This window comes from Nymphalis io, chromosome 19, assembly GCF_905147045.1.
Source record: "Nymphalis io chromosome 19, ilAglIoxx1.1, whole genome shotgun sequence".
Lineage (NCBI taxonomy): Eukaryota > Metazoa > Arthropoda > Insecta > Lepidoptera > Nymphalidae > Nymphalis > Nymphalis io.
Window position 1 is genome coordinate 11,182,616 of NC_065906.1, and position 25,604 is coordinate 11,208,219.

The window sequence follows — 25,604 nt, forward strand, 5'->3', positions numbered from 1 at the left end:
GATGTCGGTGACCTTAGTTCTCTGGCGAATGTCCTCATTTCGGATTCTATCTGCCAGAGAAACCCCAAGCATCGCGCGTACACAAATTAGCTAAGATATTTTGTACAAAGTAAATTAATACACAGTTACAATTTTTTTTATCCTTAAAAATATTTCTGATACGTAGCTTAAACAAAAATGTGAAACAGTATCATTTTTAATACTCTTTTTTTACATTAACCCTGTAATTACAGTAACCTTAATGTACTAAGTAAATTAAACATTATATTTTGCTCAAAATTTAATAACAATTTTTTTTAAATTATAATTTCTTAGCCTACAATTGACCGCTCAACAATCAAATTAAGTACTCGACTGAACATCCTATAAGTATGATGCAGATCTTTGATTCAACATAAATCGACATAAAATGCTAACATTTAAAAAATATAATTACACGAACTAAATAAACAATTTTTATATTTATACTTAAATAGATTCGCGATTTTTATGTAATACAGGTAATATATACTGCACAATATGAAGGACGTAACACTTTTCAACCAGTCAACACTAAAGCCTAATCACTATGGGATGTAATAAACACTCTTAGAGGTATAAACTCCATTCGGTTGTGGAATTAAAAGTATTATTATCAAAATATATATACATATATATATTATTTTATTCAGCTGTAACCAATCCGGATTAAAATAATCTTCTTGCGGTTAATAGCCCATTTATTGAGAAAAAAGAAGAATAAGGAGACTATATAACATTCCGCTATAACTTACGGGGTATGCATCAAGCATTTATGATTAATTTAAGATGGCAAGTGATATTAATATATATTTCTAGGTATATCCTCATCATATCTATATCATAGTGAAAAATGGCTTTAAGCCTAATAACTCATAGGAGTCATAAAAGCAAACCAAATAAGACCCAACTGCCAGAGCTTACTATTAAAGGCTCCATTTCACCAGCCAGCTAAGTCATTATCTGCTTCATGCTACCGTATAATTTTGTCATCAGCTTGCAAAGTCATATATTTGCAAAGTTTCAAATTGATGCAACAGATATAAATCAAAATCAACTTTGTAGATTTGTTGACAAACTGACTTTATTGGGTTCAAGCAAATGAAGCTACTGTGAAGCGTGTGAAAATAAATGATATACAATAACAATTCCTGCTTAAATTCTTTCTTACCGTATTTATTATCGAATAGAAGTTATCATGAATAGAAAATGTACATATTTATTCTAAACAAATCATAAATTTCATTTTATATTTCTTACATAATAATATACATAACTAAACGTCGTTAACACGAAAATATACATATTTTTTTCATAATTTTGGTACGATAATCTGTATTTGCGACGTATTATTCCTATATGCAGGATTCCCGCACTCGCCTCAAGGCAGTAACGACCTCGTGCCTGGAGGCGGTGATGTCAACACCCCTCGCTGTCACGCCTCGGTTCACGAATGATATGTGCTGAAGTAATAATAGGGATTATTAATCTTTTATTTATTTTTTAAAGCACCTTACTTTATACACAGTGACACTCTTAGTATTTTTATTATTATAGTTTTAACAAATCAGTTTACACGACTTATATGTCAATAACAACTAAAACCCAACAAGCTTTAAGGTGGTAGCACAAACAATGTAATTACAGGCACAAGGAACATAATATCTTAGTTCCCAACGTTGGTGGCGCATTGGCGATGTAAGCGAGGGTTAACATTTCTTACAATGCCAATGTCTATGGGCGCTGGTGACCACTTACCATCAGGTGGCCCATATGCTCGTCCACCAACCTATTCTATAAAAAAAATACCATGAGTCTTTTTGATGTAAATTAAAACAATAATATAAAATACACAAAAGTTTTTTTTACAAACTTTCCCTACAAACCTAAAAACTCCATTAATTATTATTTTGATAAATTAAAATATTTAAGAAACTTCACGTTTACACATACATAACTATTGAAATGTATCGAACACTTCTAAACAATGCAGTATTCCTTTATATGATAATGCGTGGCACAGAGGAGACCGCAAATCATCACGGTTCCATCTATTAATCTGATGATAGGCCTTTGTGCGGACCCATCTGTCACCAATCTCAGAGAACATCTGTACTCTATATTCCTGTTATTAGGATAAACCAGTGCAATAATCAAGAGGTCTTCTTAGATTCCATTGATTATTGACAATACAAGGAGTAGTTCATATTTCTTTTTTTTTAATTTATAAATAAAAAGTTTTTATTATTGTACCAAGATGCAAAATTAAAAAAATCAATCATCGCTAATTGCTCGGAGTGCCATCTATGACATACTCTATATATATATATATAGAGTATATATATATAGAAATATCCTGCCATTACAACATATTACCTATTATTGCCGTCAGAAATATAACTATATAATTGAATTTAATAAAACTTCAAAACCATTTATCCATGACTTCCTTTTCTCTTATTTTATGTAAAATAGAAAGAGACAGAAATAAACAAAAAGAAAAGAGTAGGCATAACGCTTTTTCGTTATGTGACAATTTCTCTCATTGCACTATATTGTAAGCCGCGTTAAAGCATTTCGTCCAAAAAATATCGCAATGTCCTCACGGTAGATATTATGTTGACATTATTTACTCACCCCATTATTTGCGACGGCAATCGGTTGGTTAACTGTTTTGATATCCTCCGTTACCAGTTTTGATTTACAATATTCATCTATTGGTTTTTTATCTACAAGAAAAATAAGAATAAATTAAAAGATTAATGATTTGCATGTTTTATAACCAATATTTGTTTTCTAAGGTCGCACTACTATACCAATACCTAAAACATAAATATGAATAAATGTGTACTATATTTGGACAATTGCTATATAATCCATAAGTGATCTAGGAAATTTTGACTATCTCGTATCAATCGTAGTTGATAGCCCATATGGCATTTATAGAGCTTTTTTATAATAAATTAAAATATATTTTTTCATTAACTAATTCATCGTCATTCTTCAGATATAAATTTTTTATATACAAATCCCTTTATAAGTTTCAATAAAATAATCATAAAACAATTTTGTCGTTGTAACAGAAGTAAGTATTCGATTTATATTTCATACCCCTGTCCTAATCACATTAAATAGTTGCTTCGCGATACATTCATACAATTTAAAATATTAAGTCTCATATCTGTAATAAAAACTCCCAAGATTACAAACCGAAACACCCCTATAAAAATATTATTTGTTTTGTATCACGAGACTTACCAAATTGAACGGGTATTATGTCTGGATCATCATCCATTTCTGCGTCCATCTGCAGCTCGTATTGGCTGCTGTAATCGACTTTCGGGGAAGCGGTGTATGTTGGCAGATTATCTTTCTTTGGGAACGACTCCACACTATCGTCGGAGTATAAAGCATTCCTGTTTAAATAATGTTTATAATGTAATTATGACAGATTGCGAAGATGTATAAATTTTTGTTCAGATTATTTATTTCAATCATTTATGAGGTTAAGTTTTGTATAGTTACGTAAAATGTTTGTAATTTAGTGTAAAGACAATATAGGGCTAACATGTATGCATTTTCAAATACTGATTCTCTGAATCTGATTCAATGTATATAAAATAAGCCGCGTACATATTCATCGTGTCTAAAGTATGTATAAATAATCAATGAATAGGTTTGGGTATCACATTGTTCAGACTTACGTGGATGGAGGTTGCTTCACGTGTCGCCTGATAAACTGTCTACGATACAATGCTATGATAATAGCGCATGCCACAGCGCTGAGAAGCGCTAACATTGCTACAAGTGACGTGATCAACGGAGAAAAGTTAAACGGGTTGCTGGCTCCTGGGGAAGAAAATAAAATTTTAGACTTTTTACAGCCACTAAAGGATTTACTACTTGGAGTTAAAGTTTGGTGTCGTCGTAAGGCTCGCCAATATTTCTTTAACCTCAATGTAATTCTATTTTTATTTATAATTATTTTTTCCTATTTCATGTGTGTATTGTGCCTATCATACATATTATATTTTATTCCATTATATAAATTACCTGTATATTTATCTGGTGACTGGACTGCTATTGTATACAGGGCTACCACTTCGCTCCTACCCTTCGCATTCGCCGCATACAAATTGAGGGCATAACTCATGCCTTTGTCCAACCCTAACAGCTCGAAGCTGGGAGTGTTGTTTGAAGTTATGTTCGCATGAACCTACGGAATACATTTTTTCTAATAAAACATAAGATACCTAATTTACCAACGAAGACCTACCTAGTCTTCGTTAGTAAAATAAAAAGCCCAAGAAATTTTATTGTAGTTATGTTATCAAAACATGCTTATTAAAGATCAAATCCTTCACTTATATTCAATTCAATCAGTTATATTCAATTCAAAATATTTATGTTTAAAAAATTAGACTTTAATAAGCCTGTTACAAACTTACAAAAACTTAAAATTACCCAATTTCATAGTAATTGAGATGAACTTACAACCTGAGCACAAACCAAAAATTTTCATCAAAATCGGTTCATAAATTAAAAACTGAAAACCTCCTCATTTTTTAAGTCGGTTAAAATTCTAAAACTCCATCGTATTGCCTCATTTGGTTCGTTATTCACCCAGATAATCAGAATTACGATTGACCGCAGATATGTTAGAAACATACTTGCCATTACGCGCGTTCATGATTTGTAGAGTAAACACGCTAAACTAATTATTAACCACCATTTTCTGAAACGCTGATCAAAGTGAGATTAATTAATTTGACTTAAATCTGAATCATTGGTTGATAGTTAATGATCCAATAAACATTCAGACTGTTCAATGACTGTCAGATTAGTGAATCTGACGACAAATGTGTCGTGTTATTAAACTTAGTTATAACAGCCGAGATGCCTCAGTGGCGAGAACACATAAATATAGTAGATTGCAGGTTCAAATCCGGACAAGCACTACGGAGTTTTCATGTGCTTTATTTGTGTGTATAATTCATCTCGTGCTTGACGGTGAAAAAAACCATCGTGAGGAAACATGCGTGTCTAATTTCAGTGAAATTCTGCCACATATTCCACCAACCCGCATTAGAGCAGCATGGTGGAATAAGCTCCAAGCCTTCTCCTCAAATAAGGAGAGGCCTTAGTTCAGCAGTGGGACATACATATGCTGTTACTGTTCTGTTCTTTATGTATATAATGTACTAAACATTCTGCTAGTTTCTAAAAGAGATGATGGTGTTGATAAGCAACGGTCTTCGCATATATTCACATATACTCGTACATATGTATATAACATTATACATAATATCGGTTAAGATTAATTCATTCTAACCACTGGGCCATTTCGGCTTCATATTATACATATTATTAGAAAATATTTTTGTAACTTTAGTCATTTGAATAGAAATAAAAGTATATAATGAAAATTATGAAAATATTCTAACTTGAATCTCAATGCAGTGAAATGAAAAAAATTTGAATTTCATAGCATCAAATGGACGTTAAAGCAGTTTTTGAAATTCAACGCTTGTTCTTATTAAATTAAGAGAAAAGTTTTGCTTTTAAAGTATAAAGTAAGTTTATCACTTGCATTTTATAATAAGTTCAAGGAATAAGATAAGCAATATTGTCTTTACTTCGTTTGCAAAAACAATAATTTAAAATTGGGCTAAGACCTCATCTTTATTTTAAGGAGAAATTTTGGAGCTAACTCCAGCACGCTGCTTTAATGCACCACATGCAGTTTTCCTCACGGGGCTTACCTTCACCGCGGAACACGAGATGAATTATATACACAAATTAATCACATGAAAAATTAGTAGTGCTCGTTCGGGTTTGTACTTGGAATCACCGGTTAAGATTCTCGTCATCTAAACACTGAACCATGACGGTATAATATGGGAATATGTTTGAAATATAACAACATCACTAAAATACTCTTAGCATCGACATATATACACCAATTTCCTTAATTAATTCATAAAAAAAAAACTTAACGATCATTTTAATTTCAATTAATTACTTATTATTGCATTCTTTTTTGTTGGGTAAAGTATATAATGCAATGTGTAGTCTGATTTGTCCTTCCTATTTCAATGTTTAAGTTAAATGTCATTTACACTTTTTATGATATTCGTTTATATATTTATACTATGTAAATTACAGCTTAAAATATATATTTGTCGTCGATTACGAATAATTAGTAACTCATTTGATTTTATTGTATCGATAGGGTGTGAACGCCGTGACGTAATGAGTCACGTGATCGGAATCGTTTGGAGGGGCAACTGTCACATTTTAATGGTTAGAGAGCGATGAGTCGGAAGCTCAATTCATTACAGAGAGCGATACAGTTCGGACCTTCCAAACGGGACCGTTGGTTCACGCAACTCCGATAGTTATAATATACCTACTTTGTAATTTGTGATTGCTGATTACCTACATAAAATACAAGAATTATCATACTGTATCTTTGTGGTTAATTGCCTGAGACCCACGCCATGGACCCTGTACCAGAAGCACCTAGCAATGACGGGTGTGCCATTGATCTATCGCAGTCGCCGTCATATTTAATATTGTAAGTGATTTTAAATAAATGAGCTTAATGTAGAGGTTCTTGAAACGCAATTGAAAGGTCGGTGTGTCAATTTCCCCATCGCTATAGGAAAATCAAATTATAAACGTCTTCGTCACAACCTAACCTGATAGAAGTTCATTAAAATTCTCATTGTATTATTTAATGTGTAAAACTTTTAATTACATTTTTAATTTTATAATCTATGCATTTATTTTATATTAATTTGCTTGAGTACTTACTGTGGCACTGCTATTAATAAACAGGTGTATTTAAAAAAAAACGTTTTTATATGTGTGCTAGACACCACTGGTTCTTTGTGTATATAAGACACAGCAGTGCTATTCAAACAATATGATTTCGTACGTGTAAAATTCATACAACCTCTCGTTTCCCCCCTAGAAGTTGAAATTTCCAAAAATCATTTCTTTGTGAGCGTCTACGTCACAAACGTAGTAACTATGCTAATTATTAAGTCAACCGGGCCTGTTGTTTCGGAGAGCTAGTAATTAGCCACAAAATATTATAATGTGAAAGTAACTCTGTGTGTCTGTAACGCTTTCACTACTAAGCCACTGAACCGATTTTGATGAAACTCGATAAGAAGAAAGCTTTAACCCTGAGGAAGGACATAAGCTACATTTTATTCCTAACGCCAGCTCCTCCCACTTAACCCACGGGAAAAACTACGGACAAACTCTAGTATATATATATATATATATATATGTCCGTTGTTATATATATATATCAAGTTTTGTATTTGTTATATATATATATATATATAATGGAAACTAAACGTATAGTATTTAAATATCCATAAACATTTATCTATTTGTATGCAAAGTGTTACTTACAATTTTGGACGGTAGTTCAAGTACTTCAAGAATGAACACTTGTGGAAGTCCTCCGTCGAAGCCTTCTAAGCAATCCACTTGTAAACTATCTTCACTTTGATTTAACACACTACAATTCTGTAATGACGTAGGTCGACCTATGATACGAAATATTTATGAAATTTAAAGCAAAGTTTAATATTAATTAAATATATTTGCTTAAAATTCACGCATAAAAAAAATGTTTGTTATTAAAGTTACGTCTCTTTGTCTTATGTATGTAATAGTCCGATACAAATAAATAGAAAATAGATTATGACAAACAGACATGAAAGTGAATTAATTTTCCATTGGACATAAATAAAATATACTTTACCGGCAGCAACGAGGTTGTAAATACATGGTATCTCCTGCCTTCCTACAGAATTGGTGGCCACGCAGGATATCGTACCGAAATCTCTGTCTTCAACTGGAGTATAATTCAGCACAGATGTTTTACCTTTTATCCTATACAAGCTACGAAAAAAAAAGGATTTTATAGAATATATAGGTGAGCAAATGGACCCCCTGATGGTAAGTGGTTGCCACTGACCATGAACATTGGCCTTGGGAAATAAGATGTTATTTCCCTTGTGCCTATTTATACTGGCTCACTTGCCCTTCAACCCGTAACACAACAGTACTAAGTACCGCTTTTTAATTGTAAAATATCTGATAAGTGGATGGCTTACCCAGACGAGCTTGCACAAAGCCCTACTACCAAGTAAAATAGACATAATTATTAATTACTACAGTTAAATCAAAAATATCCAGTAAAAAAGAAATTCTGAAAATATTTTCTGTCTAATTTTGCTCTCGCATCACGCAGAAGACATTCGTTGCAAACACAGGCATGTGAAATCTATATTAACGCCTTATTATTGCCGCTTCTGTAAATTATTGCTGTTGAATTTTGTCTATATTGGAGTAAACACAAAATATATTGAAACATCAAATCTTCATATCCTATTTATATATTATACAGCAATTAGCATTAAAGAGCAAAGATGGGTTTCTTTACATGATGTCTTTACCTTCAAGCGGTAAATAAATTATAAATTTAGTCTTTATAATAGTAACTTTTTTTATAGAATTGGAAGGCGAACTAGCATTTGGGCCACCTGATGGTATGTGGTTACCAACGCCCATAGACATTGGCATTATAAGAAATGTTAACAATCGCTTACATCACCAGTGCGCCACCAACCTTGGGAACTAAGATGTTATGTCTCTTGCGCCTGTAATTACACTGGCTCACTCACCCTTCAAACCGAATAACACAACAATACCAAGTACTGCTGTTTTGCGGTAGAATATCTGATGAGTGGGTGGTACCTACCCAGACGAGCTTGTACAAGGCTCTACCACCAGACGTCCTTGCCCTGATTTGAATCGAAGATCTTAATTTAAAATCCATGTGTTCTATCTATTGGAATTTATTCCACATATATTTATTTACTTTCCCAATATTTTTTAATAATAATGGTAAATTATTAGCACTAATGTAAACTGTTGAATTTAAAAATGTAAGATTAAAAAAACTCACCTTGGAGGTATATCACTTTGGTCACCAGCTCTGCTGATAGTCCACTCAAAGTTAGAAGGTTCCGGGTTGGAGTCCACAATACAATATAACTGTATTAATTCAGTTTTTAGTGCTCCTAATACTTGACCGACTTCTGGTAATTTGCATGTAGGAACATCTGTGATACAAATTAAAGTAAATAAATTGATATCAAAAATATGTTGACAATCTAATACTCTAGACCTAGATATTAAAAATAGTTAAAATCACGAAAAGTAAAACCAATACTACAAATATGAAAATGACATTTCCATAGTTTCCATATAAATATGAAAAATAATAAGAACTATTTGCCTTTCCTAACTCTCAATAGGATGATATAAATAACCCTATTTATATTAGCTTATTTAGGAAAAGGATTAATATTTTAAGGATAAAACCATGTTATAGTTACTGTAATCCTAATACATAATGTTATCATATAATATACATAACAATAAAATATCTTTTGAAAATTAGGTGGTGCTTGACTGAATTTAAACTTTTTTCGATTAAGATTGATGTTTTTCATTCGCTGGTAAGCTTGCAAAATTTAATATTTGTGTATTAGCGATGTTCCTTTTACACTTAAAATTATCAAATCAAATCCATTATTATTAATTAAGATTTTTCCTTCGTTTTTGATACTTAGTTGTATCATACTCATAAAATTCCCATTATAAGTAAGTTTTGCAATCAGAATTCAGAGTTCAACGATCATTCGAAATCAATCAAACAACTTCAAACTCACATCTAACTTGTAAAGAGAAGGGGTTACTCGAAGCACTGCCTTCACTATTGTGTGCGAGACAGCTGTAATCGCCTGAAGCTGTTCTGTTCACGCTTTGCAGGACAAGGCTTTGATCGCTAAGAATGATTCCTGAACTGGCATTGTGTTGGATTTCTTGTGACTGGACAAATAACAACATCATTATTAAAAATAAATAGTAAATGCGATTTAAAAGAATCGTTCTGAATGTTTTGCGAGTCTCAAAAACATTAATGCCTATTTATTTTTAAAACTATCTTTGCTATTAAATGACGATAACATTTTTGGACGACTTTCTGATAAGTTTGTACAGACAATTAAAGTTGTTTTTTTACAGAATTACTAGTGAAAATTATCAATTTTAAAATAGTTATCATACTTATTACGACTGCCTGGATAGTCTAGTAGCTAGTTCAAAAGGTTGCAGAACTCAAAGCCAGGGATTAAACTCCTGGTTAGGTCAAAGTTATTGGATTTTCCAATTTAGTTCTAATTGTCAGTAACAGACCAGAATTTGGAAATCGGCAGATTTTAAAGTCCCATTTCTCGAAAAGCACGTAAAGGAATTAGTTGTATGCCTGGACTTGCCGTCGTACCAGATTACATGAGAGAAGGATTAGAAAGTGCACCTGTACTAACAGTATTGTCACTATAATATATATCTCTGAATGACCATCGTAATTAATTCGCTTGAGGATATAACAGCGGATAAAATAACATTTCGATAAATTCAACTAATAAAGATAAAAATATTTATAGTTATTTATTCCTTCGTCAGTAGTTTCATATTTTAAATGGGTTTTGGAAAGCACTTACGTCTTTATACCAAGCTAGTCTGTTCACTTTGGGGTTGGACTGCACGTTGCATTCAAAATAGACATCGTCTCCCTCCTTTATGTGATTAGGGTTTAAATTCGAACCCATTTTGAGCGTTGCTATTGGTACATCTGTAAATTTGATATCCTTTAACCAAAAAGATATTAAGCTTTTTTTAACTACAAATAAATGCCTAACTTTAATATTGAAATAATTCTATAAATTTACTTAAGCTTTACAAAAGAAGTCTGTAATAAATTTGATTTCTAATACTAAAATAATAGTATCTCTTATACAATAGAGAACTAAAGTAAATTTTAAGTAAAAAAATAAATTAGAGAATGGCTTTGAAGATATAAATGGGTAACAGTCTACAAATTTCATTACGGGGAAAGCCTTTTCACTCGTTCAGTAGACGAAGCCTTAAGCATGGTGCTCTACAAATCAACACATATAATTATGTCAAGATTTCTTATAAATACGCAGATTTTCTAAAGAAGTTTTCTTCTATTCCAACCACGAGATGAAACACAAACAAAACTCATTCATCTTCATTATAAATGCGTTCTAATAGATGATTAAAACTGCCTTTTAAATGAGAAAAAAAATACAATTAACCATTATATGAAACCTGACCCGGTACTGATAAGATAGAAGTGAGTGCCAAATTACTTTACCATTAATTCGAACCAGATAACGTCCCCTGTCATTATATTAATTAATAGAGATTAGTTGCGAGTGAATTGGAATAATAGAACCCTTGGAATGTTTCCTTTGATTACTTGCAGTGCTATTATTATCTTTGGATCGATTGAGAACTGAACGATTTAGCTGGGACAAAGACACCTTCGATTGACAACATTGTGTTCGAAAAATGTAACCGTTCTTAGAGACTGCAATTTGAAAATGCGACGTTGAGTACTTATAGATTAAGAAATAATATTTTTATCATAATTCAGGTATCAATTGAATGAGGCTCTTGGGTATGATAATAAAAATATGTATAAAATAAATTAAAGAAGAATAAAAGCCTGTAAATCTAACACTACTGGACTAAGCCACTTCTCTTTTTAAGTAGGTTTAAAGCACGTATGGTAGATTTTTATCAACGAGCACGAGATTAATTATACGCGTACAAAAATATGTACAAAATAGTTCCTTTAAAATCTTCGTAAACGAACTTGAGTATAACCTATTTAATAATAATTTTGCTTTCAAATCAATTTTCCTATAAAATAGCTTAAATACTTACAGTGTATATTTAATCGCCAACTATCTTCTATAATAGAATTGGCAACACGAGGGTTCTCAGCTCGGCAGATCAATTGATTGTCGTGATCTTCAGCTTCAGGCACAAATGTCAGAACGCTCGTTGTTGAATTAGTGTCAGAAAACTAAATGGAAAAAAACCAAAATCAATATTAGTTATCTGTTTGATGGCCTTTCAGTTGTGCTAATAAAATAACAAATACAACTATATACATATATTAGTATTATATCATCATCATCATCATATCAGTCCTTGGGGGAGGCTTTTGTCCACTGCTGGACAAAGACCTCCCCCAAGGATTTCCATATTGGCCGGTCTGACGCTGCCCGCATCCAACGGCTTACCGCGACTCTTTCTATGTCGTCGGTCCACCTTGTTGTGGGCCTACCCACACTGCGTCTTCCGGTTCGTGGTAGCCACTCGAGAACCTTTTCGCCCCAGCGGTCGTCAGTTCTGCGTGATATGCCCCGCCCACTGCCACTTCAATTTAGCAATTCTTTGAGCTATGTCCGTTACTTTGGTAATACATAAGAATAATTTTCTTTTAAGAAAGCATATGAGTGCATGTGATTATCATAGTTAGTACTGTAAGAAATGCCCTTTCCAACCATCAGTGTGCTGTCAGCAATGCGATAACGTTTTGTATATGCATGTAAAAATAGCCTACACGTCCTAGAAACCGGAATACAGATACAAGTATTGCTTCTTTTATAAAATATCAGATTGTAACTAATCGCACCGCCCATAAAAATTGACGCAGTCAGAAATAATAACCATTCCTCATATAGCGCGCACAGGCTATATGAGGAATGGTTATTATTTCATCAACCTTATACCTGTTGTTACACTGGCTCTAACACTCTTCAAACTGGAAATCAAAAATACTAATTATCGCGGTTTGATAGAATATCTGCTGAGTGGGTGGTACCTACCCAGACGGGCATGATCAAAATACTACCACCAAGGCCTGTTTGATGGTAAAAAGCAATAATACAGTCCTATTACAGGAAAAAAATAATAATAAAAAACAGCGCAATTCGATGATTTATAGATTACATACAGGAATATGTTGTGCTATTTTCTTTCCCTATTTTTTTTAATACAAAGTGAGTAATTCCAAAAATACGATAGGAATTGTAGGTCGAACATAAAAATTAACTTGACGTTTCAACGCTATTCTAACATTTGATTTATGATTTAAATTATCACATATAGTATAACAGTCTTATTGTAAAAGCAATAAAGGTGATAGTACCTTGAGATAATATTGTTAGTATGAGAATGTGCTCATTGTACAAACGCGGTTGGCAAGTTTGCAGCCTAGTTCTGCAAGTAATATTGCCAGCGTATCTAGTTTGCATACCATGTATGTAGGGATAAGGCATTGATTACACAGCGTGTTTAGGCACGGCATGCAGTATAAAGCTATCACGTCTAACTAACTAACTAAGCAACTGAATTTACTGCCCGTAGTTCATACTTTAATGTTGGAATAATTTATTTTTGTCGCAATAACCTCGATAAATTTACGGTTGTATTAATAAATGTTGTATAGCTGATGAATATTTAAACGCTAATCTCTCTCTTTCTGACGTCAGTAAATTTACGTTTAAAAGAAAACAAGGCATGATGATTATTTTTTTTTTATTTATAGAATAGGAAGGCGGACGAGCATATGGGCCACCTGATGGTAAGTGGTCACCAAACGCCCTTAGGCATTGGCATGTTGGATGTCAACCATCGTTTACATAGCCAATGCGCCACCAACCTTGGGAACTATGATTTTATGTCCCTTGTGCCTATAACCTAATTATGAATTAATTATGAAATGTACCTTTTTTTTTTTTTTTTTTTTTTTTTTTTTTTTTTTTTTTTTTTTTTTTTTTTTTTTTTTTGAGCATATGGGCCACCTGATGGTAAGTGGTCACCAACGCTCTTAGACATTAGCATTGTAAGAAATGTCAACCATCGCTTACATATCCAATGCGCCACCAACCTTGGGAACTAAGATTTTATGTCCCTTGTGCCTGTAATTACACTGGCTCACTCACCCTTCAAACCGGAACACAACAATACCAAGTATTGCTGTTTTGCGGTAGAATATCTGATGAGTGGGTGGTACCTACCCAGACGAGCTTGCACAAAGCCCTACCACCAGTAAAAAAAAACCTAATTATGAATTAGGTACATTTCTATTGATAAAAAAGCAATACGTTACGTTGCATCATATTTACGTCAGAACTTTTATATGATTATATTATTATATTTGACTTAAAATATAATAAGTAAAAAATGCCAAAATTGAATACTACTTTTATTTAGGCTGTATCCATGTTTTATATTTTTTTCTCTCTTTGTGGTATACAATAAAGTATAAAGTAAAGTAATATATATTTTTAAATAAAATATATTTTGATTGGTAAGCAACTTTATTCAAATATACAATTTGAATTATCGTTTTAAGTCAAATTAAATTATTCTTTATTCAAGTATACTTATATGTGTACTTTTGAATCGTCATACAGTATATCGTTACAGTATATAATTAAATGATATCAAGAACCAGCAAGAAACTCAGTAGTTTCTTTTTTTCATATTTTAATTACAGGCGCAATGAGATACAAATACATTTATAATATATAACCTGCTTGAAAATCAATACAATATACTAACTGCGCTTTTTTATCCTTTATATATATCTTGTGTTGTATTTTTTTTTTTTTTTTTATATCGCCGGGAGGGCAAATGACTCTACTCCACCTGATGGTAAGTGGTAGTAGAGTCCAAACGCGACGACGGCCAGTACAGACGGGAAAAACGTTCTGCACTAGCCGCCTTCGCCTTGCCGGCCCGCAAGATGCCTCTTCACGCCTCGTTTGAAGGAACCCGGGTTGTAAGAGGAGGGGAATACGTGAGCTGGTAAGGAATTCCATTTTTTGGAAGTGCGACAAAGAAAGGAGTTGCCAAATTTCTTTGTTCGCGATGGAATTATGGCGTATGCCTTATTTATTAAAGTTTTTTTGGCCTGAAATTTAAATTTATTGATAGGCAATGTTAGTATTTCAAATCATCACAATTTTGAGATGAACAATAAAAATTTAGAATTTTTAATAATAAAATTATTATTATTTTACTTATTTTACATAATAAAATTTCTTAGTTAACCTGCCTCTCGTCCTTAATTAACATGCGGACGAAACCGCGAGCGGAGACTAGTCCGAAATATATTTATAAAACATTCGAACTTTTCGGTAGTAATATAGAAAAATTAAATAAACAAAACACGGTTATTCTAAATGCAGCTGCAGTCACTGGGTATGTAATGAATAATAAAAGCTTGTTAAACACGTCAAGTTTGAAGGATTAATTAAACAAACAGGCCAGACATACAATATTTATAGAATGATTTTTTTTATATTTCATTCCCGTTTATTTACCTAATAAATGTATTGCTTGTGAGTGCTTAAATCAAATCAAAGATTTTGATGTCAATTTTTTTAATTTAGAAGTCAACCATCTGTAAACAGTAAACGTAATGTATAGGATTAAACACTTACATTCTTAGCCCTCTTCCTCATAGGTTTAAACCCTTTCCACCAAGTGACTTGGGCTTCTGGCCTTGATCCAGATGTTTTGCATTCTACTTCATAGCTTCTGTCTGCTGATAGTTGCCTATTCTTGTTCAATATTTGGACGGTGAGTGGCCTAACTGTAAAAAACTGGCTTTTATTATAAATTTGGAAATAGAACTTCTTTTTTTATGTTATATTTATTTCAATTTGTTTTTTTGAAAATTTCGAAATTTGAAAATCGTTTTGAGTATTCAATTTTATTAAATCTCGAGGATTCTAATTATGTTTTTTTTAACTATTAAGATTTTTATTCGGATCTCAGAGAAATTAAGTATTTTCCAGAACATGGAATTACAGAGAATTGCCTTTTAACTAAATAAATGTTTCGATCAAATATATAATGGAGCGTCATTCGAAGTGGATTATAAAAAACCTATATGTATATGTAAGCTGTATGTATATGTAAGAATTTCATAGCCTAAACAATATTAATAATCTTGACACTGGCGATTACTCACGATTTATATCCAATATTAGAAGTTTGGCTTGCGGCGGCGCTAGGTTAGTGTTCGATGCCTGACAGATGAGCCGCGCGTTGAGATGCTGCCGACCAATGCTCGGGAACGTTAGATTATTTACCGTAACGCCGTCATTTCGTTGTTCATACGAGTCATCAATTACTGTGTTCTCTAAGTACCATATCAAACTTGGCCGAGGATCACCTGTTGAATTAAGTAAATGTATTGCTTAAACAATTATTTTATAGGATGATAAATGCTATATGCCTATTTTATTATCTATTTTATTTAAAATGGACAGATCGATAAATGGCCACCTGGCGATATAGTGCTCACTCGTTATTTATGAAAAACTTATGAGATTTACACCAGCTGAGTGTCCTCACACACACACCATATGTAAATTTACCGCTAAAAAGCAATACACAAATTAAATTTTCTGATCTAAAGGGTTAGTGAGTCAGGTTATAATATTGTTAGGAGTCGAGAAGACTGGTAACACGCGGGCACCAGGGTATAAAAGAACCCCTCTCGCCATGATGGGCCTCCTTTTGCTCCTGAAGATCGGAACTCTAATAGTGGTAATAGTGGTATATTTCTTTATTAATGTTAAACAATCATTTTCCGTTACTAATTTAATTCCTTTGTTTTTTTTATTTAACTTGTTATTTACGTCATTTTTTAAAAATCCACTTCTGGTTCCTAAAAATATTATAACCAATAACCAGTGTCTATGGGTGAAAGTCACTTAGCATCAGGTTGCCAAGTTGCTCGTCTGTCTCACTAAAATAAATAAATGCGACTTTATTAAATGGATATATAATTCTATATATTTATAGTAATATATTTAGACAGGTTCTCGGGTATATATTTATCAAATAATTCTTTTCGGAGAATTTGACTTAAAAAAGGTGATTCTGTTTCTGTAATTCTAATTAATGTCTTTAATATAAATAATACCCGGCCTAAATGTGTTTCAGAGAAATGAAATAAACCTATGTATTTATAACGCCGACTAATAATCAGCAACGGATATAAATACTATTTTGATGATTTTAAATGTTAAATATAATTGAATTACTAATCGAATACGTAAATTTAAAAGGAGTAACCGCTGAGTTTCTTGCCGGTTCGGAACGTAAAACCGACAATAGCTTTACATCTTAGTCTCATAAAATGACGACTCAAAAGTGCTTAGCTTCTTGGGAATCTATTGGAATAAGTATATTTTGATTAAATAATTCCGTCATGAGCGTGTTTGTGTGGGGGTGTTAGGTGTGAATATTTATGATTGATTATTATTCTTTGTACGATCTTTTATTTATTTGCTGAGCCAGATATTGATTACGGAATTTTAAGACAGTTGTACTGATTAAAAAGAAATATCGCACACATTTTGAAATTAGTATATAACAAATGTAATTCGTCTTAGTTAAAATGTTATCCTAATAATTTAAATTTATTCGATTTTATACTAGAACCCTTTGATGATGGAAACAGTTGATAATAATAAAATATGTTTTAACTCAAGTAAATCGAAAATACAAAAGAGATGTAACAAAAAGTATTATAGCAGAAATTTACATTAAAATATATTTTAAAATTACATAAAGCAATAATTATATTTTCCACTGCAGTTAAAGATATTAATGCATTTTCAATACTTTCCATATTATTCCGGGAACGGCTGACAATATAGCGAGTAATAACGGTTCATCTTGTTAAAGAAATTAATGCTTTAATATAGTGGTGGCTGTTTACATTAACTCGGACCGTCACGTTTGTTGACAATGTACATTACAGTATTTTACGTGTCTTCATATTGTTATTTAATTGCAGCATCAAAATAAAAAAAAATGTATTGAGATTTTTTTTATCTTAGTGGTTCAGAATTCTTATAAGTTCATAATCTCCTTTGGTAATTACCCATTTATTAATTCCTGCCGTGTTCACCAGTCCCTACCGTGTCGTCAATGCCGTCGGTTTAGTATACGAAATACTTCGTGTGACTTATTGCGACTCATTATTTTTACACTTATTAGGATCTAGTTTAATGAATAATTTGAGTTCACATAGTAATTGTTAATTAGAACTAAGTATGCACGAAAATAATATAACTTTTGAAGGAGTACAATTTTATAACAAATTACTACCCACTATAAAAATGTCAGCTCAATTAACGAGTTCAAATATCGGCTCCCACGTTACATTTTGGAAAATTAATACTGATGACATAAGAAACTTACTTTATATCTCGTTAGCTGAGTACCTACCTATATGGCGACTTTATTATATTTAAATTCATGTCATGTTGTTCGTAAGTGACGTTCGTCTTTTTTGAGAATAAACTAAATTGTGGTACAGTAACAGCCTGTTAATGTCCCACTGCTGGGCTAAGGCCTCCTCTCCCTTTTGAGGAGAAGGTTTGGAGCTAATTCCACCACGCTGCTCCAATGCCGGTTGGTAGAATACACATGAGACATAATTTCAATGAAATTAGAAACATGCAGGTTTCCTCACGATGTTTTCCTTCACCGTGAAGCACGAGATGAATTATAAACACAAATTAAATTAAGCACATGAAAATTCAATGGTGCTTGCCCGAGTTTGAACCCACGATCATCGGTTAAGATTCACGCGTTCTAACCAGTAAGCCATCTTAGCTTGTCGTAGGGGTCTTGGTCTCCTCGGTAAGTCGTAAATACGTGTCAAAACGTAGATACGACATGAGATGGATTTCACTTTGACCAAGTCATGAAAAAAATAATTGTGGTACGTCATCAATAATCGTGTATAGGTACGACATATTACAGTATAAATAGTCAAGACCCGACAGTCGGCCAGCCATGAGAGTAAGTTCAGTCAGACTTAATGTAAACCGGCTCTCGTTAAATCGCGTTAAATTATTTCACGATACGACTTTGTTCGTATGTTCCGATATGGAAAAGTTTTCAAATACATTAACGTGACATTGATGGACTGTTCAACATTATCCCATAACGTTTGATGGGTGTTATTGTTGATGTTTTACGTATTATATAGTGAATCAATGACAGTATTTTTGTTTTAATGATCGCTTGTTTTATTTGTCAATAATTATTTACTTTATTGAGATAATTAGAATATTAGGAAAGAATATAATTACGCACACTTTCACGTATATATAAACAGACAATTGCAAACACGTTCGATCGATGTATACACAATCACGATGATGTCATCATCATTTACGTCACGAGATTAATTATAAACTCAAATTAATTACATTAAAATACAGTAATGCCCGTCCGAAGATTGTGGTTTCAAACCCACAATCTTCGATTAAGACTGACGTGTTTTAACGTGTCAATACATAAATAGGTTAATTCATAAAAATTAAGTGTTAGTATATATCTGATTGTATAAAATTATCTTATTATCAAAAGAAAAAAGTCTATCCAGCATCGTCACGTCACGTATTAAACATTTGTGTTTAAGTTTCTTATCCTAGTATTAACATACAATCATAACACTCCCTTACATCTGAAATTAGTTGCTAGAGAAATTCAACATAAATTTCTCTAAATAATTTTTCCTCACCTCCGTGAACTTCGCAGAGCAGCTCCAAGGTCTCACCTTCATCGTAAGGCTCTAGCAGCCTCGTGTGGTCTCTGCTCTTTCCATCTATTATGACTGGTCGGTTTGGTGGCGCTGTAAGCAAATAACTTGTAGTAACAGTCCGTGAAAATCCCACTGCTGGTCTAAGGCCTACTTACCTAGGCCACAGATAGAAATACTAGGAAATAAAATTAGTAGTCTATCATAATGACAAGCTTACATTCATAATCATGATTTACGTCAAAATAAATACTCATATATATATCTTGACGCAATTGTGATATTTTTTGATTGCGACTTACACTACCTGGTACCGCCAGGCACTATTACCGTCCTTGAAAAAATAATATGTTCATCCTTGTATGTTGTATATGTGTAATACACATTGAAGAACTAAGTAATTTTTGTAAACAGTGTATGAACCTATATTAAATTTATATATAATTTATTCGAAAGATTATCCTTAGATGGCGTGTTTTTGCTTTAAATTTGTAATGTGTATTTTGTTCTTTTTATTTAAATTTTTTATTTAAAAAAATGTCTGTACAAATTTTTATAAGATAAAATTGATAAATATGATTTGATTTGACTTTTGTATCAATTACAATAATTTGGAGACTAATATTACGTGAATGACTAATTACGTGAATGTAACTTTGTCTGTCTGTTTCACGACTAAATCACTAAAGCAATTTTGATGAAATTTGGTATTAAGCAAGCAAGAAGCAAGCTTGGACCTCAAGAAAGGAGATCAACAAATTAAGCACATTAAAATTAAGTAATGTCTGGGTTTGAAATCACGATTATCAGTTCATATTTACGCGTTCTAACTACTTGGTCATCTCAGCTCAGGAAGTTAAAACGCGCATGATGGCAGTCAAAGTTTTCCTCTAATCCTCCGACGAACAAACTTATACTGAGAACTTACACAGTTCCAGGTCTTAATACTAACATGGCTATTGAAAATTTGTGGTTACTAATACTAACTGGATTATATTCTCGGTTTTAAGAAAAAAAAAATAGTAAAATAATTTCACGATTATAAAAAAAAACGCGATTATACATAAAAACCAACAAAATGTTAATAGGACTGAAACACTCGATGCAAACACGCCTACAGCAAAAAAGTGTGATTACATTTTAAATTCAATTAATACGTTTACAGAATCCGAATTCTTAAGAATTCGGTCTAATAGACATTTCAGTAAATTGAAAAACACTGTCCTCTTGAATGTTCCTACACATAACGGATATAAATAAAATAACGAAATAAAAAAGTACAATCGTGCTGTTGTTAACTTTACATACATAACATTTTGTAACCTAATAATAATATTTACAAAAAGGACTTTAATCGCAACATAAAAGTGGTTTGTTCCAACTTTCATTTTACTCTTTCACATGACACGTCTGAACAAAAATATGAAATAAAATCGACAAATAAATGAATTAGGAAATGATCTAACAATGTATCTTACGTTAGATCAAGTTGGCATTCAGTAACTTAAAATATGTGGCAAGTTACTATTCCGCTCAGAAAATATAAAAACATATTTTAGTAAAAAAATATTGGGTACAAGAAATGAAAATACATAAAGGAAACAAAAAAAAAGAAAATCTTTCATTTCGGTGTGCGTGTGTTAGTTTGTTTATGTATTTTTTTAATTAAGTTTTTAGTATGAATATTCACTCGAAGGACGGTTCTTCAGAGTGAAATTATCTGACATCACGTTTACCATAAAAATTGTCACTCCATCTCAACTTCTAATCTATTCTAGAAACGTTTTAAGAATTCGGTACAATTTTAACAACGAAAACTTTTCCACAAACACAAATACGCGTAAAACCATTTCATTACAAAATTTGAAATGTCTGTATTTTAACGTTTATGAAATCGTGCTTATGCGTTGGAAAAGTTGCGTCACAATACGAATGATAATATCATCATCATCAATATTTACAGTAATGAGAAAATGTTAACATTGACGTTGGATTACTTGAAAATTAACCAAGAGCGAGCGACTACACTGTTTTTCCAAATTGTCAGTTTTGTGTGCAAACGGCACGAATATGTAAAAAGAAAAGTAACAGCCTATAAAAGTTCTACTGCAGGTCTCCTCTTCCTTTGGGGAGAAGGTTTGGAGCTTCCTCCACCACGCTGCTCCAATGCTCGATCGATCGATACACATGTGATAGAATTTCAGTGAAATTAAACACATGCAGGTTCTCCAGGAAGATTTCCTTCACAGCCGAGTACACACATTAAGCACATAAAAATCAACCCTGTTATTTGAAGGTCTTTTTTTTATACTTTTGATTATATATGGATAGGCTAGCGCGTTGTGACAGCGCCGTTATGAGAAAGTATATGTCTCCTAGTTATAGGATGTATTTTTTTCATTTAATTTATATATTACCCTCAAAGTACAACGTGACTGAATAATTAACAATTGATTTACCACTGACATGCAGATTGCACTGCAGCACACAAACTTATATACCTTCAACTACTAGTCAGGATGTATACGTAATATTAAACACAGGCAGGACAATATCTGTCCGATATTTTCGTATAGTACTATATATAGACGCATAAAATGTCGGATTAGACACGTGGAATTTTTCGCACGTCGATAAATCCATTGATTTTCTAACGAGTACAATAGCTTTGATCCATTAATAATTCGTCATTTTTATATACCACCAATTTAAAGGTCAGAAAATTCCCAAAAGGACACGCGAGGATCTTACATTAATTTAGGATGAAAAACAGCGCATACCTAGAACAAGAACGGATTGGCAGTATGGGAAGTTAAGTTACCCATTTCTAGAAATTCTTTAACAACTGTATATCGTTTTAATATTTATAGCTTCCTTAAAAGTCATTATTATTATATCGAAAATAATTCCGTTACAGAATTTAATTGATAAATGACTATAAGAAAATAAAATATCACGTTTACAAATGTTTATTTTAGCTAAATTTATTTTATTGTTATTGTATTTTATTTAAAGTAAATAATAAAATAGATTTTATTTAAATATTTTTGATAGAGAGCTTTATTATATTAATATTTTTATTAGCAGTTTTTATATTTTGTAAAAGTAGTAGTAGTAGCTCGCATTTGTAGTGATTTTGAATATTGTATAACGAGAAAAGATTTAGGTTTCTTTTTATAATTTATATCGTCGCTAACCATAACTGCTGTAAGCTCTTTATTCTTGCTTCAAAGCGACAAGTCCTTAGTTTAAAGTCAGTTTGCCTCATAATATTGATAACGTAGATATTTAAATTTATTATTTTGACTGTACCGAGAACATCCATGACATCAAAATTTATTTAAGAAATTTTAATAATCACAGGACAATATGAAAGAGACAATTTTGAATAAAACGATCGAAGCCAAAAAAATACAACCAGAATTTTAACTTTACGAGTCCCAAATTTAAATCGCTTCAAAAGAATCATAAAACCGAACGGTTGTAAATAACTAAATCGACTCTTTGGTAGATTCATGATATTTTAATATTTTCATAGATATAAACCTTTTATATAAAGAATAATTATTAAACATTGTACAAAGACTTTCAAAAACGAGTTTTTGGAGCTTAGTTATTATTTTTTCATTAGACTTAGGTGTTGTCTTTTAATAAAAAAATTATGTATTGATCAGCAAATGATAAGAGTCCAATCCACGACTGAGTAATAAATGAAAAATCCTTCAAGACGTAATTTCCGTAAATAAATATAGAATAGACAAAAGAAAGGCACAATCCTCACTTTTTCAATATCCAGAATGCGAAATCACAAGGGAGTTGAAAATACTCGTCTCGTAGTCTCGTACTCACAAAAGTTATGGATGCCAAAGATGAAATGAGCTAAAGAAATTCTATTTGAAATTAATTTAGATATTAAAGCTCATCCTAGTATATATAAATAGCGGAAAGTAATAGGCTAAGTAAAGTCATTAGATCAAAATTTTGGTTCTTCAAAGGCATTATATAAGCTGAGATAGCCCAGTGGTAAGAACGCGTTAATCTTAACCGATGACCGTGGGTTCAAACCCGGCGGCAAGCACCACTGAATTTTCATGTGCTTAATTTGTGGTTATAATTCATCTCGTCCTTGACGGTGAAGGAAAACATCGTGAGGAAACCTGCATGTGTCTAATTTCACTAAAATTCCGCCACATGTGTATTCCACCAACCCGCATTGGAGCAGCGTGGTGGAATAAGCTCCAAACCTTTCACAGGCTCTTACTGTCCTGTACTATAAAGTAATTATATACTTTTTTTTTTCATAGATTTTTGTGTCCGTGGCATTTTTCAAGTGATTTTTTATCCTGTTTTGCTCCATTAATTGCTAATTCCAAATACATACATGTTATATAATTACATCTAATTTTATTATAATTCCTACATAGTATACTATATTTATTTTGTGTTCGTGTATTCAAAAGCCGTAATTCCCGTCGGATTAACATTGTTAAGTAAAATAAATATTTTTGAAAGATTTACTTACTAATAACTGTGAAGTTGACCCTTAAATTCCTGGTTGGTGAGTTTCTAAAGTCAACTCTGCAGCGATAGATTCCAGTGTCGGCGGTACTGACGTTATCTAGGAGCAGGATCGCTGGTACGGCAGTCGCGCGAAAATAAGCCCGAGATCCGAAGCCACTTGGAGAAGACCACAGCTTGGGCTGACTCGGTGTACGACCCCTGATGTCATAGCTGAGAGAAGTGAGAATTGATACTATAATATAAAACAAAACTTTTATTCTAAATTCAATTTGAGTATACTAAATCGTGAATTTAAACAACAATTTAATATCATATCTAAAAAAGAAAATATAAAATAAAATTTACAAGAGGCAACTATTGCTAAGCTTCTCCTCAAAAAAGGAGAGGAGGCCCTAGCCCAGCAATGGGACATTCACAGGCTGTTACATATTACAAATTACAGAAATATCGGTGTGGCTTAACATAGTTGCTCCGACGTTTCTATTTGAACTTTCAGTTGATATTCTAAAGCCGTATAAAAACCGTATTATTGCTATCTAGACGTGTATTTATTTTCATTAGAGAAGGAAGCTTTAGGAAGAACTAAAATTTTCTTCACAAATTTCAACTGTATTTTTTCAAGATTAAATAACAGAATCATAATTTTGTGATAACCATCGTACCTGTATAATGGTTCCCAATCCGCTTCCTTAAACCATAACACCATTGCAGCACCATCATCAGTTGATAGTGGTTGCGTGTCGCATGGCAGTGCTGCCTTCTTCCCCACCACACCAGCCACATGAGCCGTTGGAACTGTGGACAAGAAAAATATTTTGGATGTCAAGACAATAGATGTGCCTACATAAATAACAGTTTATTAATAAAATTATTTATTCAAACACCAACTTAAAATTGATACGTGGATTGCAAACTCGTAAGCTTATTTACTAAAGCATAGCTATATAAGTAGCATTAAATATATTTTACGAGGCTTTTTCGTAGTCCACAAACGCTAGGCATAGAGGCTGATTATATTCCTCGGTCTTCTGTATTATTTGCCTTAGTGTGTGTATGTGGTCTACGGTACTGAAGCCTTTTCGAAACCCAGCCTGTTCCACGGGTTGGAAGTCATCGAATTTTCGGGCAAGACGATTCGTGATTACCCTCGAAAACAATTTGTAAACATGGCTTAAAAGTGAAATGGGGCGGTAGTTTTTCAGAAGAGCTTTATCGCCCTTCTTGAAAAACAGCACCACCACACTTCTGCTCCATGTCTTCGGTGTTATACCATTGTGGAGGACGGAATTAAAGATGTTAGCCAGCTCTCTCAGAATTGGTGTGCCTCCTGCTTTGAGAAGCTCTGAGGTAATTCCGTCATCTCCTGGAGCCTTTTTGTTTCCAAGTTGCCCGAGAGCAATCCTAATCTCGCCCAAATCGATGTCGGGAAGATCGTCTGATAGATGGCGTGTTAGTCTGGCTCGTGGGTCATCCGCACTGTGGGACTCAGGTGGAGGTACTCGTGATGAGTATA

General features: G+C 32.6%; 1 protein-coding gene across 1 annotated transcript in view; it reads right to left on the reverse strand.

Moving 5' to 3' along the window:
- Positions 1 to 676: 676 nt before the first annotated feature.
- Positions 677 to 25,604, reverse strand: part of LOC126776091 (neural cell adhesion molecule 2-like) — a 62,686-nt gene continuing 37,758 nt past the window's right edge. The window contains exons 2-17 of the mRNA XM_050498375.1: positions 24,754 to 24,886; positions 24,093 to 24,301; positions 19,553 to 19,663; positions 15,974 to 16,177; positions 15,441 to 15,592; positions 11,866 to 12,007; positions 10,614 to 10,744; positions 9,780 to 9,939; positions 9,011 to 9,167; positions 7,802 to 7,941; positions 7,447 to 7,583; positions 4,072 to 4,234; positions 3,723 to 3,867; positions 3,277 to 3,434; positions 2,656 to 2,747; positions 677 to 1,481 (exon numbers count right to left, since the gene is read on the reverse strand). Of these exons, the coding sequence (XP_050354332.1) occupies positions 1,374 to 1,481; positions 2,656 to 2,747; positions 3,277 to 3,434; positions 3,723 to 3,867; positions 4,072 to 4,234; positions 7,447 to 7,583; positions 7,802 to 7,941; positions 9,011 to 9,167; positions 9,780 to 9,939; positions 10,614 to 10,744; positions 11,866 to 12,007; positions 15,441 to 15,592; positions 15,974 to 16,177; positions 19,553 to 19,663; positions 24,093 to 24,301; positions 24,754 to 24,886 (2,342 nt within the window). The 3' untranslated portion in view covers positions 677 to 1,373. The remainder of the gene's footprint in view (positions 1,482 to 2,655; positions 2,748 to 3,276; positions 3,435 to 3,722; positions 3,868 to 4,071; positions 4,235 to 7,446; positions 7,584 to 7,801; positions 7,942 to 9,010; positions 9,168 to 9,779; positions 9,940 to 10,613; positions 10,745 to 11,865; positions 12,008 to 15,440; positions 15,593 to 15,973; positions 16,178 to 19,552; positions 19,664 to 24,092; positions 24,302 to 24,753; positions 24,887 to 25,604) is intronic.